Consider the following 19,588-nt stretch of genomic DNA (forward strand, 5'->3'; position numbering starts at 1 on the left):
TATCCAAAATAATATGTTTTATTATTATTATTATTATTATTATTATTATTATTATTATTATTATTATTTACAACAGCTTCTAAAAGGTGTTTTGTTTATTGAGGGTATTTAAACACCTCCAGATTTTTCACAGAATAAAAGTTTCATTATTATTAATTTGACATTGCTCATGCAACATTGAAGCAAATTGTTTAATTTGTGGATTAATCTGTAAAAATCCTGTTAAAAACAGACAAACATTTAATGCAGCTGCAATGCAGAATCATGCAATTACAGAATGTAATGTCTGGAAAACATCTTTATGTTCAGAAACTGACAGTCAGCAACTCTTAATAACTTTGGCTTAAAATGATAAAGAAAAGAATGAGTAAAAACATGCTTCTTGGAACCACCGAAATTTTTTGCACCACTATTAATATACTTTAAGAGAAAATTTATTAATCCTTTTTTCTTTGTTTTTTTTTTTTGTTTATTTTTACAAAAGTTAAAAGTTTTTCTTTAACCTAAAAATAGAAATAGAATAGAAAAATAGAGATAACACGGTGCTTCAAAATAAAAACAAGATTTCTAGGGTAGACATCTAGCAGAAAGCCGTCTTTTTTAAAAGGGTCATGTAACATTAGAACTTTAGCTGCTCTAAACGAGGTTTATTTAACAAGACCAAGGGCAAAACTGGTCTTTGAATCATAAAAGTGGTAAACTTTTGGTCTAAATTAAGGGATACGTTTGTCTGATAAAAACCTAGCAGGCTATTTAAAGTGGGCAGGAGAGCAGAATCTCTTTGCAGATAAAAAAGTCAAAGTTCAAGGGTTGCTTCATGCTACGCAAATAAGAAACAGAAAATGCTCATAATGACATAAACATTCAAGATTCTCCTTTAAAAATAAAAAAAATGAAGCAATATTAGTGTAAACATCTATATATATATATGTAATAAGTTACTAATGGATGCATGCCAAAACAACATCCTTCATTCGTATCCTGTTATTCTGGGTGACAGTCATCAACAACCTGTTCTGCACTGCCTCATTTTTATGCGGTAGACTTTAAAACTCAATGAAAATATGTTTGTGTTATTTTCCCCCTTGTAAACTCACTACAAGATCTGCAGTATGTTTTCTAACTTAGAGATCACCAAAGTTTAAGATGATTTTTTTACTGTAGGAAATCCAGCTGACTGCTTCAAAACAGTCACACCCATTTTAAAGCATACATAAAACAGTCTGTCAATAACAGCCTTTATATGCAGGCAGAAAGACAGGAGGAGTGCATCCATCTCTCTGACAGGCATATATTCTTTTTTTCTTGGAGTCACTTGACCTACAGGAGTGTCACAAGGTAAAATATTTGACTAAACATACTCACAACACTCATTAATTGTACTTTTAATGATTCAAATATTTGATTTCTCTACTTTGTTTTATGTCTCTATAAAACATTTCATATCCAAAAGTTTTCTTATTGTGCTGGATGTGTTTTAGAAGAAAGGGTGGCAAACCCAGACTGGGACCATCATGGGAAACGAACAGTCAACTCCTGAAGACGTAACTGAGGTAAAAATCCTACATAGTAAACACTAAACCTGCACAACAAATCTTGAACTTTACAAATGACTGTCCATCAGTACCAGAATGCACATGGGAGAACAGCATGCCTTAAAACTGGTGAATGTGATGTAGCTACATGTTATTTTTGAACAGAGATGCTTTGTTTTCCTTATTTATCCATAGAATGGGACAATTCCAGAAAAATATGAAAATGGATCAGTGAATGGCATCTCTGCAAGCATCACACTCAATGGATTGGAGGCTGATGGTGACTTTTCTCCCTCCTTTTAATTTCTTACTCAAAATAGACCTTGGTTTACTGGCAGAATGAGCAAAGCTATGCACTGAAAATATTTATCCTTCTTGTTTTCACCTTTCACCAAATTCCACTTTCTGGGAAAATATTCAGGCTATATCGGCTGACCTTTTAAATGTCCCTATTTGACTTACCATTCAGACTCATAAGTCTCTGCAAATACAGAGCCTCCCAGCCTGGTCCTGTGTCGGATCCCCTAATGTAAACTCTGGGCGTAGTCTCAGGAACGCTGACAAGGAGCGATTATTTGATCTGTCACAGTGAGGTTTGTGTTGCTGCAGCGACAGCAGTGCTGAGCAATTCCCACCGGCTCTATAGTTTGTCTAAGAGCTGGAATGTTGACCCTGGAGATAAAGATGCCACTTTCTTGCACTGAGTAGCCCATGTTTACTTCATGAAGAATTAGACATTAGGATATCAATTAAATGTTGCATGCAAGTGGCTTAAAATCCTAATGTGCATTGATGCCTAGCAGAAACAGCTGTGTAATTATTTAAAAAATCATCTCAGACTCCATATTTACACTAAATAGGACTTTCATAGAGTCTGTTTTAGTGATATTTTCAACAATAAATAATCATTGTGTCTGGTATTCTGTTTTTTACAGTTAAGAGTGACATCACAGTTCATCAGAATGGCAAGCTGCAGTCTCCAAAACTTGAGACGAAAGCTGAACCCGATAATGTGACAGCTGAACCAGAGCCAGAACCAGCTCCAGCTGAAAGTGTGTCTGAAACCACTGACTCCCCACCAACCGACACGGAACCAGTCAAGAAACGCAAAGAGAAAAGTCATGGTTTTGGCAAACTCTTCAAAAAGAAAGACCGGAAAGCGGAAGAGAAAACTGAGGTTCAGGAAAAGGAAAAGCTCTCTAGTGAAGAGCAAGTGGATGCAAGTCAGCTTCACATTGAGCCTCAGCAGGTGAGTGCAAGAGTCCTCTATTTTGTATTCACAACAATGTATTTTAATCATCATCAACACATCCTATGCATGTTGCACAATAATATAAACAGGTACAAGCATTTTGTGCTAAAGGTCTGCAAAAACTACTTTTTTAATTTCAGTACAAAAATACACTTTAGCAAAACAATTTAAAAATCTAAAAAACAAAACAAACAAAATAGAAAATCATATATTTTTCTCTTATATACTGTATACTACGGAATGCATATTTTATTACATTGGTACTTTTCATAGTTTTGATAACTTTATTATATAAATGGAAAACATTTTTTATGCCTGTAATCATTAAGACATTTACTGTCATGATTGCATATAATTTCATATACACAGTGCAGTACATTTATATTACAATGTCAAAATATGCAACAGCAACAACATTACACAGAAGTTAAATTTGCTGTGAAAGCTGCAAAACATGTATTTATTTATTATTTTAAATACCAATAATACTGTATATGATTCAATATCTGGTCAAGAAAGCATTGAATGCAAGCCAACATTTTTTGTGCTATGATATAATAGAAATAAAACAAAAAAATTACAGATATAAAATGCCAACAGATAATTTGCATACTGCAAGAGTTACAGATAAATGAGTAAAAAACTGTTTTTGACTATGGAATAATCTATGAAGCAAATTAAATGTCTGCATATTGTGATTTCAGATTACATTTCATCAACTAGAACGGTTAATGAACAGAAAAAAATATATTTCTAAATTGCCCAGAGGTGTGTTTTATTGCCTCAGTGCTCACTCTGTGATAAATACTAATCCTGACTTTCATAACAAATTATTCAAGTTGGAATCAAGGTGATCAGTTCTTAATAAAATCTGTGCTTTTAAGTGAGGAAGTGGTCAGTATGGAGAAGCTAGAGTTTATACATGATGAGCGTAATACTGCAAACCAATTCAAGAATGCTAAAATTATATAGCATTAGGCTCAGAAATTCTTGATAAATTGGATTTAGTCCAATTCAAAGTGCCTTACACCATAAAAACACAATTATCAAAATGCCATTTTGATAATGCATTTTGTCAAATGACATTATCAAAATCATCAAGCAAATATACATCAAATACATTGATCAATGTTCCAGTTATTATGAATGAAAGGCATCTCTAAGCATGTGGATTTTTAGCCCTGATTTTAAGGAACTGTTTCGAATGTTTTGCCGTTTTCTGGAAGTTTGTTCTAGATTAGAAGAGCATAAGAGTTGAATCCTGGCAGATATTTGGTTATATGGGTCTGAGGATATTCTCACAGCCAAAATGGACATACAAAAAAATAAAAATAAAACAGCAAAACGTTCAACCCAGTAACAATAAATGAGCCTACGAAGAACTCAAAGGCAGAAGTTGAGGTTTCTGGATGATTTAACTGAACTTGCAAAAACTAAAGAACCTCATAAAGATACCTCTTATGAAGCCCCATATTTATTAAACCATGCTGCAGGTTTCTGGCACCAGCATGAAAGTTCTTAAGAAATTTGAGCTCCATTAACTTGTATACTGGATCAGAAAAGACACAGCTAGGTTTTGCTTCCTGTGTGCATCAGTGACCCAGTCTGCCACTGTTCCACACAAAGATAATCAGTGTTATTGGAGATCAACTTGCTACTGATATCCCACATGATACAGAACGTTAGCTAACATTAGCTTTTCAGTTAACTTTAACATACACACAGTTTCAACTTGATGGCCAGCCTGTTGAAACTGTGGCTAATTTTAAATACCTGGTGTTATTCCTAGACAGTGTACTCACAAATAATACTTTTTTCACAAATTATAATTATTTTTTCAATAAAATATACAAAGAATAATCAAGTTAAAAAGTAAAAAATAAATAAATTACTTAAACATTGCATAATTGTGGTTGCATTACAAAATTCTAAGTTGTGAAATTCAAACAACTTCAAAATAGAAGTCATTTTAAATCATATCAACCAACCATATGGACATTGCAAGACAGTTGGCTTTCCTAACATCTCACAAGGCATAACTCTCACACATTGTTGAATATCAATGAGTGAGGGGTGGGACACACACATTAATAAAAGGCCTGATTGTTGACAATGCCCCGAGTAGGCAGAGGCATGGTTGGAATTGTGCTCCCATCTCAATGCTGCGATTAAGACACTCACTGCTTGCATATCAGCTCTGCTGCTCCAACATCCTCCTCAAAGGCCCATTCTCTCTGGCGGCATATAGGAGACGGCAAACGTAAAGCAAGAGTCGGAACCTGTGACTGAGCCAGAGGTCGGAGCGACTACAGAGTCGAGTCCAGAGGAACAGACAGTTCCTGAAAGCGAGAACGGAAACGATCAGCCTGAGGAAAGCCGAGAGGAGAGCGAGCTTGAGGAGAATCCAGTTATGAACTTCTTTAAAACACTAGTAAGTGACACTGTGTGAGAATTTAGGTCATGTTTAAACACTGTTGAAATGTCTAGTTGTTTGTATTGTGAAGAAATGGTGCATTAAATTAAAATCAAGAATCTAATTTTGTGAAACTGTGAAAGGAAAAATTATGTAAATTGGAGATTGATAAAAAAAAAAGGTAATTATTATTAAAAGTAGTTAATTTTTTTCAAATAATTACAATCTGAATGTCTGTAAAAGCTCTAACATCAGCGTTTCACTGTAAATGAAATTATGATGACTGCCTGATGGAAATCCTACAACAAGCAGCCATTGTATTTCCTCTTCATCATGCTGTCTTTTGGATGCATGGTGTTTTAAAGAGTTACCACTGCCCCAGCCCCATGCTAATCAAGTCTTTGAACATGAGGGAATGTGGTGGCCTTTTGTTCGTCCCATAGGGTGAGCTCACAAGAGAGGCCTGTGCCGCTGGAAGTTGAGATTTGTGCAGATAGTGCGCGGGCAGGCCTACGCCATCTCCGGAGCACAATGGCCGTCACAATGACAGCACATGTACTGTACGCGCTCTGTCAGAGACCTCAGTGTGCACTCTGTCTGCCTCGGCTAGCTTCTCATAAAGGCTGAATTCATTAAAAAGGCTTTGGTTTTATAGAAATAATAGTTAGCTTTGCTAGCTGGTGCAGCATCAATCACATCCTCTGACTGGGAGTTTTTTTTTTTTAAGATGCTTAAATTCTTCATAAATTGGAAGGAGTGCAATTCAAAGTGCCTTACACCATAAATACACAATGTAAACGTGTTCTGATGTGTTGATATCAGATTGCATTTAGACTTGAAATATTTTTCTGGTTAATTCATTTTCCCATTCTATTGTATCACAGGTTTCTCCCACAAAAACACCTAAAAAGGAAACAGCTGCTCCCGATGCCGCAAAAGATCAGGTGAACAGATGTTCAGTGCTGAATTTATTATCGACCCTCTTTCCTTTTCCTACAAGTGCTGATTATCACACCGCATTTCTATTCCCAAAGCTGTTAGAAGTGATTGCAAAATGCAGAGGGCTAATTAGCAAGTTTTCTACCAGTCTGGGAATTTCAGCTGCAAATTGTAGTTAGATACAGTGTATTTCTATTTTTGGCCCTCCTTTTGAAATAATGATGTCTTGTTTCCTAAAAATGGAGCATATTTGTTACTTATAGTGGTGCATAATGAGCTTTTTGCTGATTTTTATTTGCTTCTTTTAACCGTGTATTCCTAACTGCTTCCTTTTTTTGTTGCAAAATAGTCCCAGAAGGAGACCGCACCTGCAGAACCCACCACTGTGAGCATATAACCCAATGCAGCATCTTAAAGTTCAAAAGAAACCACCTTCAGAATTTACCCTATGTGCCGATTTTACAAAAATAAGACTATTTAATCATTTAAAGTAGATAAAAATCTAACCTGAGCTTGCTGCTAGAAAATATGCTTGTTGGTAAACATCATTGTATTGTTATCTTTGCATCAATATATCATTTTTCTGTTTTGAATAGGTTGCACAGACATCAGAACAGTCTGCAGCACCCAAAGGAATGCCTGCTCCACCCCCGCCACCCCCAGAGCCTCCGAGACTGGAGACCAAAGGAGAACCAGCTGCCAAAGCTGCAAAGCCAACACAAAAAGAAGAACCAAAAGCTTCTGCAAAAGAACCCGAGTCCGCAAAAGGAAAATCGACAAAAGATGCTCTGAGTAAATTCTTCCGACCAAAGGTAAAGAAACACAACAAGTTCAGCTGCACTATATGCATTTTACACTGCATATAGTGTAAAAGATGTCGTCTTAAGGAACTGATATAAGGCGAGAAGGGTCAAGGAGAAGTGTTTCAGCTAGCAGAGCCAATCGTACAGAGGTGGTACAGTAGATTATTATATCCTCACACTGACCATGACTCATCTGGCTCCCAATTGGACAGAAGCTGGTTTGTCTGGGAGTGGCAGAAAGATGCCAAGTGTTGTATCTTAGCTGACGCAGCAGTTGAGTAAAGTTGCCTCTTTCATGTAATCAAATCTTTTCAGAGGAAATGCAAATAGTAAGCATGAAAATGCTTGTCTGGCTAAAAGAAATCCATCCAGCATCTCCTTTAATCATTATTATTGCATAAGATGTATCAATATAAACTGTATCGATATAAACTACTGGCTATTAAGTATTATGGTGAATAACCATAAACACTCATGTTCAGATTTCCATCTAGTTGAGCAGATAAAGTAGAAACGGTTAGCATATCCATGAACTCTGTATTCTTTTAGTTTCTGGTAGCGACAAACCTTTTGAAGAAGTTTTGTGTTGTTCTGGCATAGAACATAAATGACTCACAACTTAATTGTGCTGACCTGATCTGCAAGATTTCAACTTCAGCAACTTCTGAGTCAACCAGTGATTTTGCACCTCTGTGTTAGGGCAATGCAAATATTGCATGTCTCACCTGTTGTGCAGTCTTTTTACTCCCTGCAGTAGCTTACTTAGTATTAAAATTGCTTATGTGAAAGAAGCAGGACAGCCTATAAAATTTAACAAAACTGTAAAATTTAAGTGATGCAAAAAAACAAAAAACAAATACTCTTCAAATTTTTTTAACATATTGTAAAACATACAATTTCTGGTGACAATTAATTTAGTACAGAGCCTCATTTATTCATAACATAAATGTCTTTACATCAGGCCTTTACCATTTTGAAGGTTTTTTGATGTTTGATCTTCAGACATTTTGTTTAATGTGTTTGAGTTCTTTGAAGGACCACTAAAGTCGCAAATAAATATTTATTGTAAAGACTAAAACATGGATTTTAGTTCAACTTTAATGTCAAAATGTTAAAATTCAGCTCTTCACAATGCCTCTGGCTGTAAATAAATCACCAATCATAAAGTCCCACACAAATGTCAGCTTTGAAAAATGAAGGCTGGCATTCCAGACACAGGAGACACAGCAGTGAAATTTTGCTGTGCATTAAATTTGTGTCGTGCATCTCAAAGTCTAAAGGCCAAAACAGATTGAAGGTTTGTAAAACTTGTCAAAAATACAATTGGATTACAACCCACTCAGTGACAGTCTGTCCTCTTACTGCTGCTCCACAATGTAACACCAAGGCATCCTTCTTGGTTTTGTTTTAAATTTAAACATCAACCCAACTGACCGTCCCACAGTGAAATTTATCTGGTCCTTCTAAAATGTGAATGACTAGAATAATAACAGATTTTTGCAGTAAATCCTACGACCAACAGATACCGTATTCTCTTCATCACATCCTCCAGCCACAGCACTCGCTTGCCCTTTCATAAATCAAGTGTTATGGCTCTGTCACTACCTCGTTTCACAAGTAGTGCCAAAAGCAACACGTTTACAAGAAACTTCATGTCACTTTGGTAGTTTTAAAACTCACAGAGACAGCCGGAAGGTGCCCAAGTCCCAGCTATTTGTGTTTTGCAAAAGGCATCAAGGAGATCCCTAAAAATATTGGTTAAACCGTTTTATTTTTTTATTTTTTTTTTTTACCCCTCCAGGGGGTCTTTTTGTGGGCTCTAGAGTCCCTTTTCATGAAGTAGGCTGACAGGAAAGGGGGAAGGAGAGAGGGGAAGACATGCGGTAAACGTCGCCGGGTCCGGGAGTCGAACCCGCGACAGCCGCGTCGAGGACTTGAGGCCTCCAAATGTGGGTCGCGCTAACCCCTACGCCACCACGGCACGCCCCGGTTAAACCGTTTTATGTATATTTATGCCAATCTAGATTTACATGAAATAAAAAAGCAGCTAAATTCTTTTTTATCTCCAATAACAAAACTTCTTTACCTCCCACTCTTTGAGAAATGCAGGATTTCTTAGAATGAGAAAAGGGAGCATTAACTTAGACCAATAAAATGTATTAAGCTCTAATTATAAATGTGTTTTTCTATGAAGTGATGAGACACTGTGCAAATCTTGTGGTCCCAGTGGTTACAGCTTGATTGAAAATTAGCATTTGCACCAGGTGTTGCATTCCTATGAATTGGCATCGGGGCCAGAAGTGAAAAATGTTAACGAATACCGGAAAGTGAGCTCTAATGCAGGATTGGATGCAAATTAAGGTATACATACTGTATATCCACATGCACTTAAATTGAAATGCCATTGGCAAAAGTGTCATTTTATTGTGAGATAAAGCTTTCTTATCTCTTTAAGATTTCACTAAACGTAATAATTCCTTCACTGTCCTGCAGACTATCAAGGAAGAAGCACAAGCTATTGAAGTAGAGGTACAGCCAGTTGTAGAAGTACAGGTAACTTAAGAGACTCTGGTATCTATTCATAAAATCTATATACTAGAGTGAATACCTCACTCTGGGTGAAATCATCCTTTAATTAAGGGTATTTAATTTTTATCTCAGTATAAATGGGTTCAGAATATAAAACCAATTTTACTCTGCAGGAGACAGCAGTGGAGGCACCAGAGCCTGTTGTAGAAATGCAGGTAAACAAAAAAAAAGTTCTCAATTTTGGCTTTTCATTCTCTTTTCAATAGTTGGATAAAATTTTCTTTAAATCTCCATTCTGGTACAAAAGTTATATTAAATTTGCATTTGCTTATAAAACTGAAAATAAGGTTGAATCTCAGCAAGCTGCTGTGGAAGTGGACCAGCAAGTTGGAGAAGAGGAGGTAAATATGCAAGATGGCCGCCAGGATAGTAGTTCTTTTCACTCTTTATTTCCATTCTGCATGCATCTTTGAAGTTATTCAAATCAATGCTTTCTCACTGACAACCCTGTTTCCAGAAAGCTGCGGTGGTTTAAAGAAATGTAAATGAAACTGAATGTAGTGATTAGAAAATCTGATTGGAGTAAAAATGAAACAAAAACACCCACACTTGTTTTCTACCGCATTGGGGAAGAGTGTGAGAAAATAACGGAAAAAACACATGAAGAAAAATTTGAAAACTCTCTGTGAAAGGTTGAAAAACTTAAATATCTTTAACATTTTATACTTCTGAACATAATACCATGATGAAAAGCACCCCACAAACACAGAAATTCTTTAAACAAAGTTAGCCACAGGATCTTCATAACATTTAGGTAGTTTTTGAGACACCTCAGGAACTTCTCACCACTTCTTAGACATAAAGGTAGTAATGAGTTAACCTAAGATGATCCCATTTTCAGTAAGGTTCATGTTTATTCCAGAAAGACTAGATTTTGCATATTGTCTCACATCCATTTTAGGCAGTGAACCAGTCCAGAGACCAAATGCAATCTTTTAAACACACACACTGCACACAGAATCTATATTTCATTATGTTTTTGAATTTGTTGTTTATTGATGCACTCATGGAACCATCAGGGGAGAAAATGGCAAAAAATAATTCCAGCAATACCATCAGTTTTGGGAGTTTCAGACATCGTTAACTGAAATTTACCGTTACAATAAATCTAAGTTCTTATGAGTATAAGAAATATTTCACGATAATAATGCAATAAATCTCCATCCTTTGCTCCCACCTACTAAGAGGTGTTATTAAACAAAATACAACTCGGCGTGAATTAATCTTTTTAAAATATTTACTTGATTGAACTGAACTCATAACGTTGCCTCCAGTCAAAAAATGGAAAAGCTGAAGAGACCACTTCTAGAAGATGTCTGTAGATGACTACATCTGGTTGAAAGATGCTGAAAATTGATCAGATTAGGTAACCAAGCCTGACTTTCAACAACTTAGTTCAGGTCAAAACAAATTCCGATTTTTAATGTATATTTTGGACTGTTTAAAGACAAAGCTCTGCAGTATTTTCAATTAAATCTTCTAGACTTTTTCCAGAAAAAGGGTTGCATGGGGTCTTATTTCCTTGGTTTGGGATAACACAGAATCACTCCTTCACACTGAACCCGTTCCACCATGACAATTATCAAAATTGCAAAATTGGTGGAAGACGTACCACAGCTAAGGGAAGAAGCTAAATGGAACCATTGGAGAGTTGAAGATTATGGAAAATAAGTTGATTAGTTTTTGTTCCCCAAAAAATTATTTACATGAAAAAATGTAGTTTGTTTCTAGTGTTATATTGATTCATTATAACTTAAGCCACAGTTGGAACCTGGCTGCACATCTGCTCTTTAGCCACCTTTATCTGTTGCAGTAAGTCCAAAACTCAGCAGCTTTTGTATTTTTCATGCAAAAACATATTTCATTTTTTTTATTATTATTTATTAGAACCAAATTAAAGGCCAAATTAGGTGATGTATTAAATTTATCTTCATGTATTTTATTAAAAAGTACAAATGTCTTACTTTTTGGAAAAACACATTTGTTTCCCAAAAATCTTCAACTTTCTTGATAATTCTTTGGAGGTGGAGAATCTCTGTGTCCTCTGAGACTGACATTTTCTATTTTCTGGGATTCCTTCCTACATTGGCTGTTAAAAACATCAATTCTTGTTGTTGTCATAACAGATTGTTTGGGTTTCTTTCTTCCTTCAGGAACTTTTTCCTTCCCTCTCCCGTATTTTCTGATTGGAATTCCTCCTCTCTCCTGTCACAGGTGGCAGCTCCGGCTTTCACTCTGTCAGCTACATTGACGGCCGCGCCCTTGGGTTTGTGTACGTCTCATGATTTGTGTTTTTTCCTCTGTGTTGTTTTGACAAAAGAAGGTGGATCCTTCCAAAGCTGGCACTCTGGAGGCAGCAGCGAAGCCGGAACCGCCTCCTCCTGTTCAGGAGGAAAAGAAGCTAACCTCCAAATCATCTTTCATGTCTCTCTTCAAGCCCAAAGTAAGAACTGACTCACTTCAGATTTCCCCTCTTCCCCTTAAAATTGTTGAATATCTATAAGCATGCATTGTGATAAAAATCACCTGTCAGCGAGTAACAGATTGATGTGAACTTGAGGTACTGTTAGATACCATGACCACAAAAGTCCAAGCAGCCTCCACAAGTGGAGTTCGGTTCCTCAAGAAATCAACTGGCCTGGTAAATAGCATCATTTCTTGTGTGAATAGATGCATTATTAACCAGAATAATGCCATCTGAGATTCAAACGTGCTCTAAACAGCTTATTTGCTCGAAGCGTCTCTCCGTTTGTTTGCTGTCATATTCAAAAATCATAACAATTTCTCAGACCGTGTGTGCTCGTCTGTCAAAATGCAAGCTGTGTCCTAACAGCAGGTGTGCATCTTAATGTCGGTTCAAATCTCCCCTCGGAGTTCAAACTCCGAGCAGCAATAACAGCCACTTTACCCTAAACTCATACTGGAGCAGAACAGCTAAACTTTATGCTTCTCTTTTAGGCTGCTGACCCCAAAATGACGACTCCAACCCCGCCCGCTCCCGCAGAGTCGCCTCAACCTGCTAAAGCTAAGGAGGAACCTAAAGCTGTGGCCAAGTCAGAGGCAGTTGTAGATAGCAAGCCGGCGGCGGCCTCCTCTCCGGCTGGAGACGATGCAGCGAGTCAGCCCAAAAGACTGGAGAAGAGGAACTCCATCCAGCTGTTCTTCAAAAATCTGGTGAGAGGAGCTTCACTTTTCTCCCAGATCTTGTTAAAGCAGCAGTTGAGGTCCAGTGACATGTTTAAATTATGTGCAACTTACTTCTATTTAATTCAGTTCAGTTTATTTATATAGTGTCAATTCACAACATGTGTCATTTTAAGGCACGTCACAGGAAAAAATGTCAATTAAATTATCCAGTTATTCATACATTGATAGACACATAATCTTGTAGTTAAAAAACAAAAACTTTTCTACTTAAGGCAGTGGTATCCAAACTTTTTGCATTGGGATCCAAAACCTTGCAAATTTAAACTACTGGTGGGCCACAAAATTCATTAAATTAAAAATACAAAAATATTGTGAATTTTTTTAATTTAGTTTTACCTGCTCAACAATAAACACACTTTTGTTAAATCTGTATATCATTAAAGACATAAAAAAGGCTTTGTATGATTATAAAAAGAAAAAAAAGACTATTTCAAAAATGGTCAGGTCATCAATTGTTTTCCATTTTGTTTGCCGAATTTTTATTTTGCTTAATTTGTCATCAGAGGCTACACAAAAACATTTCAAGGGACACAAAAGGTTCCCAGGCCACACTTTGGACACCCTGATCTACAGAAGCCTATAGCAGATTTTATGAAGTCATTGACTTGCAGCATTCACTTCCCTTTAAGATGCATGTTTGTAGTTATAGATAAAAGAAAGTACGCCCTATTTCAATCAGGACATAATCCTAACTGAAAAGATCATCTTTACTTTTTTAGAAAATTATTGAGATCTAATCTAAAGTACTGAGAATCATGTAACAGATTTCATAGCGTTATTGGAACAAAACTAATTTACTGCTCAGATTGGATTTAAAAGTAAAACAGTAGCCATGTGTTCAATCAACTGATCTTTGTTTCATGTGCCAACAGTCTTGAAAAAAAGAAAGCCTTTTGCAGGTCTGGAACATACAGATGTGTTCAGTCACAATCCCAGAAAGGGAAGACAACAGCAGTGAGCTCAGAAATATAATTGTTGCTCCCCATTAATTTGGTGAGACCTATAAGGTAATTTCCAATAAGTTCAGTAAGATACAAAAAACAAGAATTACATCTTTGACAGAGTTCATGATCAGGCAATATTAAAAGACTAATTAGAAAAGATTAATTAGGACAGGGAGTGCTAATATAAAGCAATAAACAGTCAAAATACATGCTATGTGGCTTGACCCAAACTGGGTCATCAACAGGATATTGATTTCAAACAGATGGCTGAAAAAGACGTGAGCCAAGGTGCTGCAATAGTCTTGTTCAAACCATATCCCAACCTGACAGAAATGATGTTGTGAGACCCTCAGAGAGCAAATATCTGCAAATCTCAAAGACTTGAAGCCGCAACATAAATAATAACAGGCCAACATTTCTCTGCAATAATATGAAAGAAAAGAAGTCAGTTAGAAACCAACTATTGTTATTTCTGCTAAAGTTAGTTGTGCAAGTTAAGTTGAATCAGATATTTTGGGGGGTTTTACATGCAGATTTTCTATTTTTGATTCCTCTTTTTCAAAAAAGAAAACAAAACAATACACTTGTAAAATCTATTATGTGGTAAATTATTAAAATCATGCATATTATTGGTTCCTAGACATAAAATCTTAGAGTTAACAGAAGGCATAATTTATTTTTTGCCATGTCTGTATTTGCCTCATGTGATTAACACTCTTCAGTTTAATTTTCTTTACTCCCCACTAGATGGCAGCAGCCATTTGTTGTATTATTGGAAGTACAGGCCATGCTCTGCTGAGAACAAAGCAGATTAGCATGCCACTTCATGTTTCTCAACTTTCAGTTTTACACCCAGCAGTGGTTTAGTACAGCTATGCTGACTTAAAGTCAACACACTTCACTTTGTTGTCAGCTACATTTTTTTTTCTCTTATAGACAAGCTCCTGGTAAGGCAGTTTAAGGAAATAGTGGTAAAAGAGGTCATTTCCTGTGGTTAAATATAGTTGTGCAGACAGTTTTACAGTGAACAAGAATTTACCGTTTTCTCCCTTCTTATTTATAGGGTCAGAAACGCCACTCTACAGATGCTGGGGTCCAGACAGAACCAGCGACTGCTGCTACAGCATCTGAGAAAACCAAATGAACCCTTTAAGTTTCCCTGTACAGAACCCCCCCACCCTTCCACCAGCTACCCCTCCCCCTCTTTCTAGCTCTTACTTTGTCTTTGTGTCTGTCATATTTCGTCATCATATTAACTATATTTTTAGATGTTGCAATATGAAAAGGAGTGCTTTTAAAAGGATTCAGGAAAGGATCACATGTGGGTAGATGAAAAAAAGAAGAAACTGTGCCTATAAAATATTCTACCCAACCTGCTAAAATTTCATGTTTATATTGATGTAAAAAAAAAAAATCAAACCAGTATAAAACACTTAAGATCTTTTCCCACCTTTAACACACCTCTGATTAACACAAATGTAATTCAGCTGTTCTGTTCCTGACATTTCTTTAGTCACAGCTTCCAGTAACAGTCACGCTCTGCTGGGAGGTTCGAATTCATCAGAACAATCTGATTCTTAAGATAATTTCTGAGGCACTAGATGTTCCATGGAATGAAGTTATTGTGGTATATTTGAAGAGGGTCAATCCATCATCATCAATTTGAGAAAATGTTGTGTAACACAGATAGTACTACAAATTGGATATTACTCCAAGATTAATAAAAAGACAAAACTGACCAGGTTTACAGCAACATTAAATGAGCTGCAGGAGTTTCTGTCATGTATCTATACCTCACACAATGCAGCAGTCTCATATGTGTCAAGATGGACGGCTTTTATTATTAAGAAAAACATCCAAATCTGGCTAAAAGTTCCAAAAAACATTTCAAAAAACACGCCTTCATTTCACACTGAAAGTGTGTAGGAAACTATCACCAAACAGAACACCAGCCACAGTGAAGCATGGTGGTGACAGCATCATACTTTGGGACTGTTTTTCTTCAACTTGAACCAGGGAGTTATGACAAATTAGTTAATGATGGATCAAAACCTTCAGGGTTCTGGTGACAAAAAAAAAGGAGGAACTTTTCCGAACTAATCATTTATGCAATATTTTAGGTTCCTTATTTGTATTTATCCCTCTAAAAATATGCCTGTTTATATTTCATCTGAGTTGTGGTTTCACTAAAGGTGGAAACATATCTGACATTAATTATTTGAGTTTTTTTTTTTTTTTACATCACCCAAACCTGGCATTTTGATATGGTTTGGAGGCTTTTTACATTCACCTTACTGCAAAGTGAAATTGAGATATTATGGCAACTTCACTGAAATTTATATTTTTGATCATATTGAGTAGTGTAGCAGTGTGAGTGTGAAATCTTTTCTACAAACTTTTAGGACAAGTCTGACTTTTCCCTGTTTATGTTCTAACATACTGGGCTTTTGCAATATATAGTCATGTGTTTTGCTTTTAGTATCTAATTCCTGTGCTAAAATCAAAGTGGCGATGCCATGTGGGTTATGTTGTCATCCAGGCACTTCTGGTACTGGAGTAGTTCCAACAAAATTGAAATGAAAGATATTTAGAAATATGGAGAGAAAAAAAAGCAACACCTTAATTAAACAGCATGTACAAGCGCAAATAAATATATCCTAGCACTGAAATACTGGGTCATACAAGAAATGATGCCAAGGGAAAATCTTTGTGTTTCCCTTGGCATCTGATTGTAAATACCAATGTTAACAAATACACTGGGGATGGCAAAGTCTCATCCACATCTGTCCTTTTGCATCCTGTCATTTAGTCTAAGCCTTATTATGGTGTTCGTCATTTGTGTTTGTCACATGTACAATTAAGTCGCTTTTGATTGCTTACATGCATGTGTAACTTCTGTCATCTCAGAGACAATAAACATATTCACCCTTCACTGTTCTCCAGCCGCTTTTACTATTAAGAAACTTTAAAAGGAATTCCAGGGTGTTGCTGGAAAGTCAACAGTTGTGAGTCAGCAGGTTTGGCAAAAACCCAGACAAACAAGGTGTAGCACAAGTGTCAGAGAGTACAGAGGAAAAACTGAAAGTATTGCAATACCGTGCCAAGGTCCTGCGTAATCCCCAATTTCTTTATGTCTTCAGTAGAGTAATACTGAATGTACTGTCTTAAATCTGAATCATGATCACTAGTTCTACAGGTCTTTCAAAGTTTTTCTTTGGATGTTATGAGCCCAGTTTCTTTTCATTTTACATGTTCATTGTTTTTTCTTCTCTTTTTTAAACTGCTTAAAGCTGACCTGTGCAAACAGCATTCCACAGTTATTGGCCTTTGGTAAAGATGTGCAAAATGCTTAAAAATAAATCAGTGTTGAAACAGAAACATAATCTCACACACAACACAAAAATATGTATGAAAAATGTGACAGCTCATATGACAGAAAGATTTTGTGTCTGGTGAATCGTTTCTGTGTTGATTTTATTACATGACTTTCATCAGTATCTTGGTCAAACTAGCAAAGTGGTCTTATTTTTATTTTCTGGCAAAAGACATCAGATTGTTATTTAAAATAATGCCATTTTTTTTAAACTAATCTCAGTAAAAATCTTACAGTTTTAGTCAAAATCAAAATTGAGTAAATTCCACATGCTTACAGTTAGTAGGACATTACAGCTGGTAGGCATGTAAGGACTGTCATGGAGACAAGTGACTCCATAACTCCAGCAAAAAATTACTAGAGCATGTAATTTCTGCTGTAATTCTATAAAAGTAAGCTTTGAGTATTTTCTCATACCTGCCTCACCATCTTCTTCACTTTATGTGGAGATACCAAAAAAAAACTTGAGCTCCTGTCAATGCTTGTCTTATTACTCATCCAGTTGTTTTAAACTTTGTAGTTATTGCTTTAATCCTATGTGTGGCATTTCCTGACTTATTAAGAGTGTTAAGATCAACACTCTGATTGAATTTAATGTTCTTTTCCATTTCCTTCTTTAAAGTGCCAAAACAAATGGACCACTGTGTCACATAGGGGAAACAGGAAGTTTCTGAAATTTTGTTTAATAATTATTGGGTAGGGTGGAATTTTTTCCACTGACTAAATAATCTAATTTTCAAGGTCGGATTATTCTCCATTTTTAAATGTGACTCTGCAATAAGAAACTGATATAATATAGTTGTGCTGACATTATTAAGAATAATTTCACTGTAATATACAGTACAGACCAAAAGTTTGGACACACCTTCTAATTCAATGGGTTTTCTTTATTTTCATGACTATTTATAAGGCAAGAAATCCCACTTATTAACCTGACAGGGCTCACCTATGAAGTGAAAACCATTTCAGGTGACTACCTCTTGAAGCTCATCAAGAAAATGCAGAGTGTGTGCAAAGCAGTAATCACAGCAAAAGGTTGCTACTTTGAAGAAACTAGAATATAAGGGGTATTTTCAGTTGTTTTACACTTTTTTGTTTAGTGCATATTTCCACATGTGTTATTCATAGTTTTGATGCCTTCAGTGTGAATCTACAATGTCAATAGTCATGAAAATTAAGGAAACTCAATTAATTAAAAGGTGTGTCCAAACTTTTGGTCTGTACTGTATTTCATTCAAGCATAAAAAGGCAAAAGAAGGGTTACATCTGTGTTATATCAGCCTACAGCAGGTAACACATTTGAAACTCTTAATGAAGGTTTTTTTTCTGACAAAGACAGACTCAAATAAACATTGAGTAACCAGTTACATCTATTTGTTGCCGCCATCTGTCTGTTTAACCTTATAATTGCAAAATGCTTTTGTTGCTAAACTGTATTATGTGTACAGCAATGGCCAATTCTTGTTTAGGCTTGAAGGACTCAAGTCATTCTGAAATGCTTGACAATCATGGGTAATATGAAAATAATGCAATATATGAGTAATATGGAAGCATAGCAATTTATCAGTATAACTGATACATAGGCCACTCAATACTTGCAGCGCTTTGAAAAAGTATTCATGCTTTTTGAACTTTTTCACAGTCTGTCACGTTAAAACTAGAAACTGATAAAATAGAAGTAGAAAGTGCATAATTGTAAAAACGAAATATTTATTTTTGTATTTTTTTGTTATAAATGTTATAATCTTGTTTTCATACACAGGCCTCTGCAGAGCTATGTGGCAGGTTGAGGGTTTCCTGTCTCAGCTGAAGAAAATAATTCCCTCAGCATGATGCTGCCACTGAAGTGTTTCATTGTGATAATGAGACACTTCATTATCATAATGACATATGATATTATCATACACATAGGTGGACTCCTAAAGTAGATGGTTTTGTTGGATTTTTTTTTTACCCCTCCAGGGGGTCTTTTGTGGGCTCTAGTGTCCCTTATGTGACAGTAGGCTGACAGGAAACAGGGAAGGAGAGGGGGGAAGACATGCGGCAAATGTCGTCGGGTCCGGGAGTCGAACCCGCGACGGCCGCGTCGAGGACTCAAGGCCTCCAAATACGGGTCGCGCCAACCCCTACACCACCACGGCAAGCCCGGTTTTGTTGGATTTTGTCACTGCAGACAAATGCATGCTAAACTTTTCAGAACTTACGTGTGAATGTTTTCATAAACCATGTATCATTGTCCACTTCACAATTATGCTACACTTGCTGCTATTCTATCAAATCCTGAAATATGCTGAAGTCTCTAGTTGTAGCATGATAACATTAGAAAATTAATACTATTGCAAGCATAACTTGGAGTGACTCATACAGATTAAAAACAAATAAAAAGTGTCAGAGCTGCTGGATGTTACAGTTTAAGGAAAACCTGTAGTCTTCCTCTTTGCCATTTTTAATTGATTTTGAAGTGTCCAGCCATGTGTGCACTGGATAAAAATGACCCATTCACCCACCATTAACTGATGAGTCACAGAGCCTG

The 19,588-nt window shown here is 36.2% G+C and overlaps 1 protein-coding gene across 9 annotated transcripts; it reads left to right on the top strand.

Moving 5' to 3' along the window:
- The first annotated feature begins 1,229 nt into the window (after window positions 1-1,229).
- On the top strand, window positions 1,230-16,614 carry bcas1 (brain enriched myelin associated protein 1). Of its 9 annotated transcripts, none has more exons than XM_032558539.1 (15): window positions 1,230-1,338; window positions 1,482-1,553; window positions 1,731-1,815; window positions 2,471-2,784; window positions 5,036-5,218; window positions 6,085-6,144; window positions 6,489-6,524; window positions 6,736-6,951; window positions 9,436-9,495; window positions 9,645-9,686; window positions 9,819-9,872; window positions 11,852-11,974; window positions 12,092-12,172; window positions 12,490-12,705; window positions 14,746-16,614. In XM_032558539.1, exons 2-15 carry the CDS (start codon window positions 1,515-1,517, stop codon window positions 14,824-14,826), a joined length of 1,590 nt encoding a protein of 529 aa, XP_032414430.1. In that variant the 5' UTR covers window positions 1,230-1,338; window positions 1,482-1,514; the 3' UTR covers window positions 14,827-16,614. The 9 variants fall into 9 exon arrangements, with proteins under 9 accessions (XP_032414430.1, XP_032414449.1, XP_032414458.1 ...); XM_032558558.1 differs by having other exon boundaries at window positions 11,855-11,974; XM_032558567.1 differs by having other exon boundaries at window positions 9,831-9,872.
- Window positions 16,615-19,588: the final 2,974 nt, after the last annotated feature.

Source organism: Xiphophorus hellerii, chromosome 1 (genome assembly GCF_003331165.1).
Source record: "Xiphophorus hellerii strain 12219 chromosome 1, Xiphophorus_hellerii-4.1, whole genome shotgun sequence".
In the NCBI taxonomy this organism is placed as follows: Eukaryota; Metazoa; Chordata; class Actinopteri; order Cyprinodontiformes; family Poeciliidae; genus Xiphophorus; species Xiphophorus hellerii.

Coding starts and splice junctions, on each gene's coding strand:
- bcas1 (XM_032558539.1), top strand. CDS start 1,515: ATGGGAAACGAACAGTCAACTCCTGAAGACGTAACTGAG. Junction 1,816..2,470: donor CAATGGATTGGAGGCTGATG/GTGACTTTTCTC, acceptor TGTTTTTTACAG/TTAAGAGTGACATCACAGTT. Junction 9,687..9,818: donor AGCCTGTTGTAGAAATGCAG/GTAAACAAAAAA, acceptor ACTGAAAATAAG/GTTGAATCTCAGCAAGCTGC.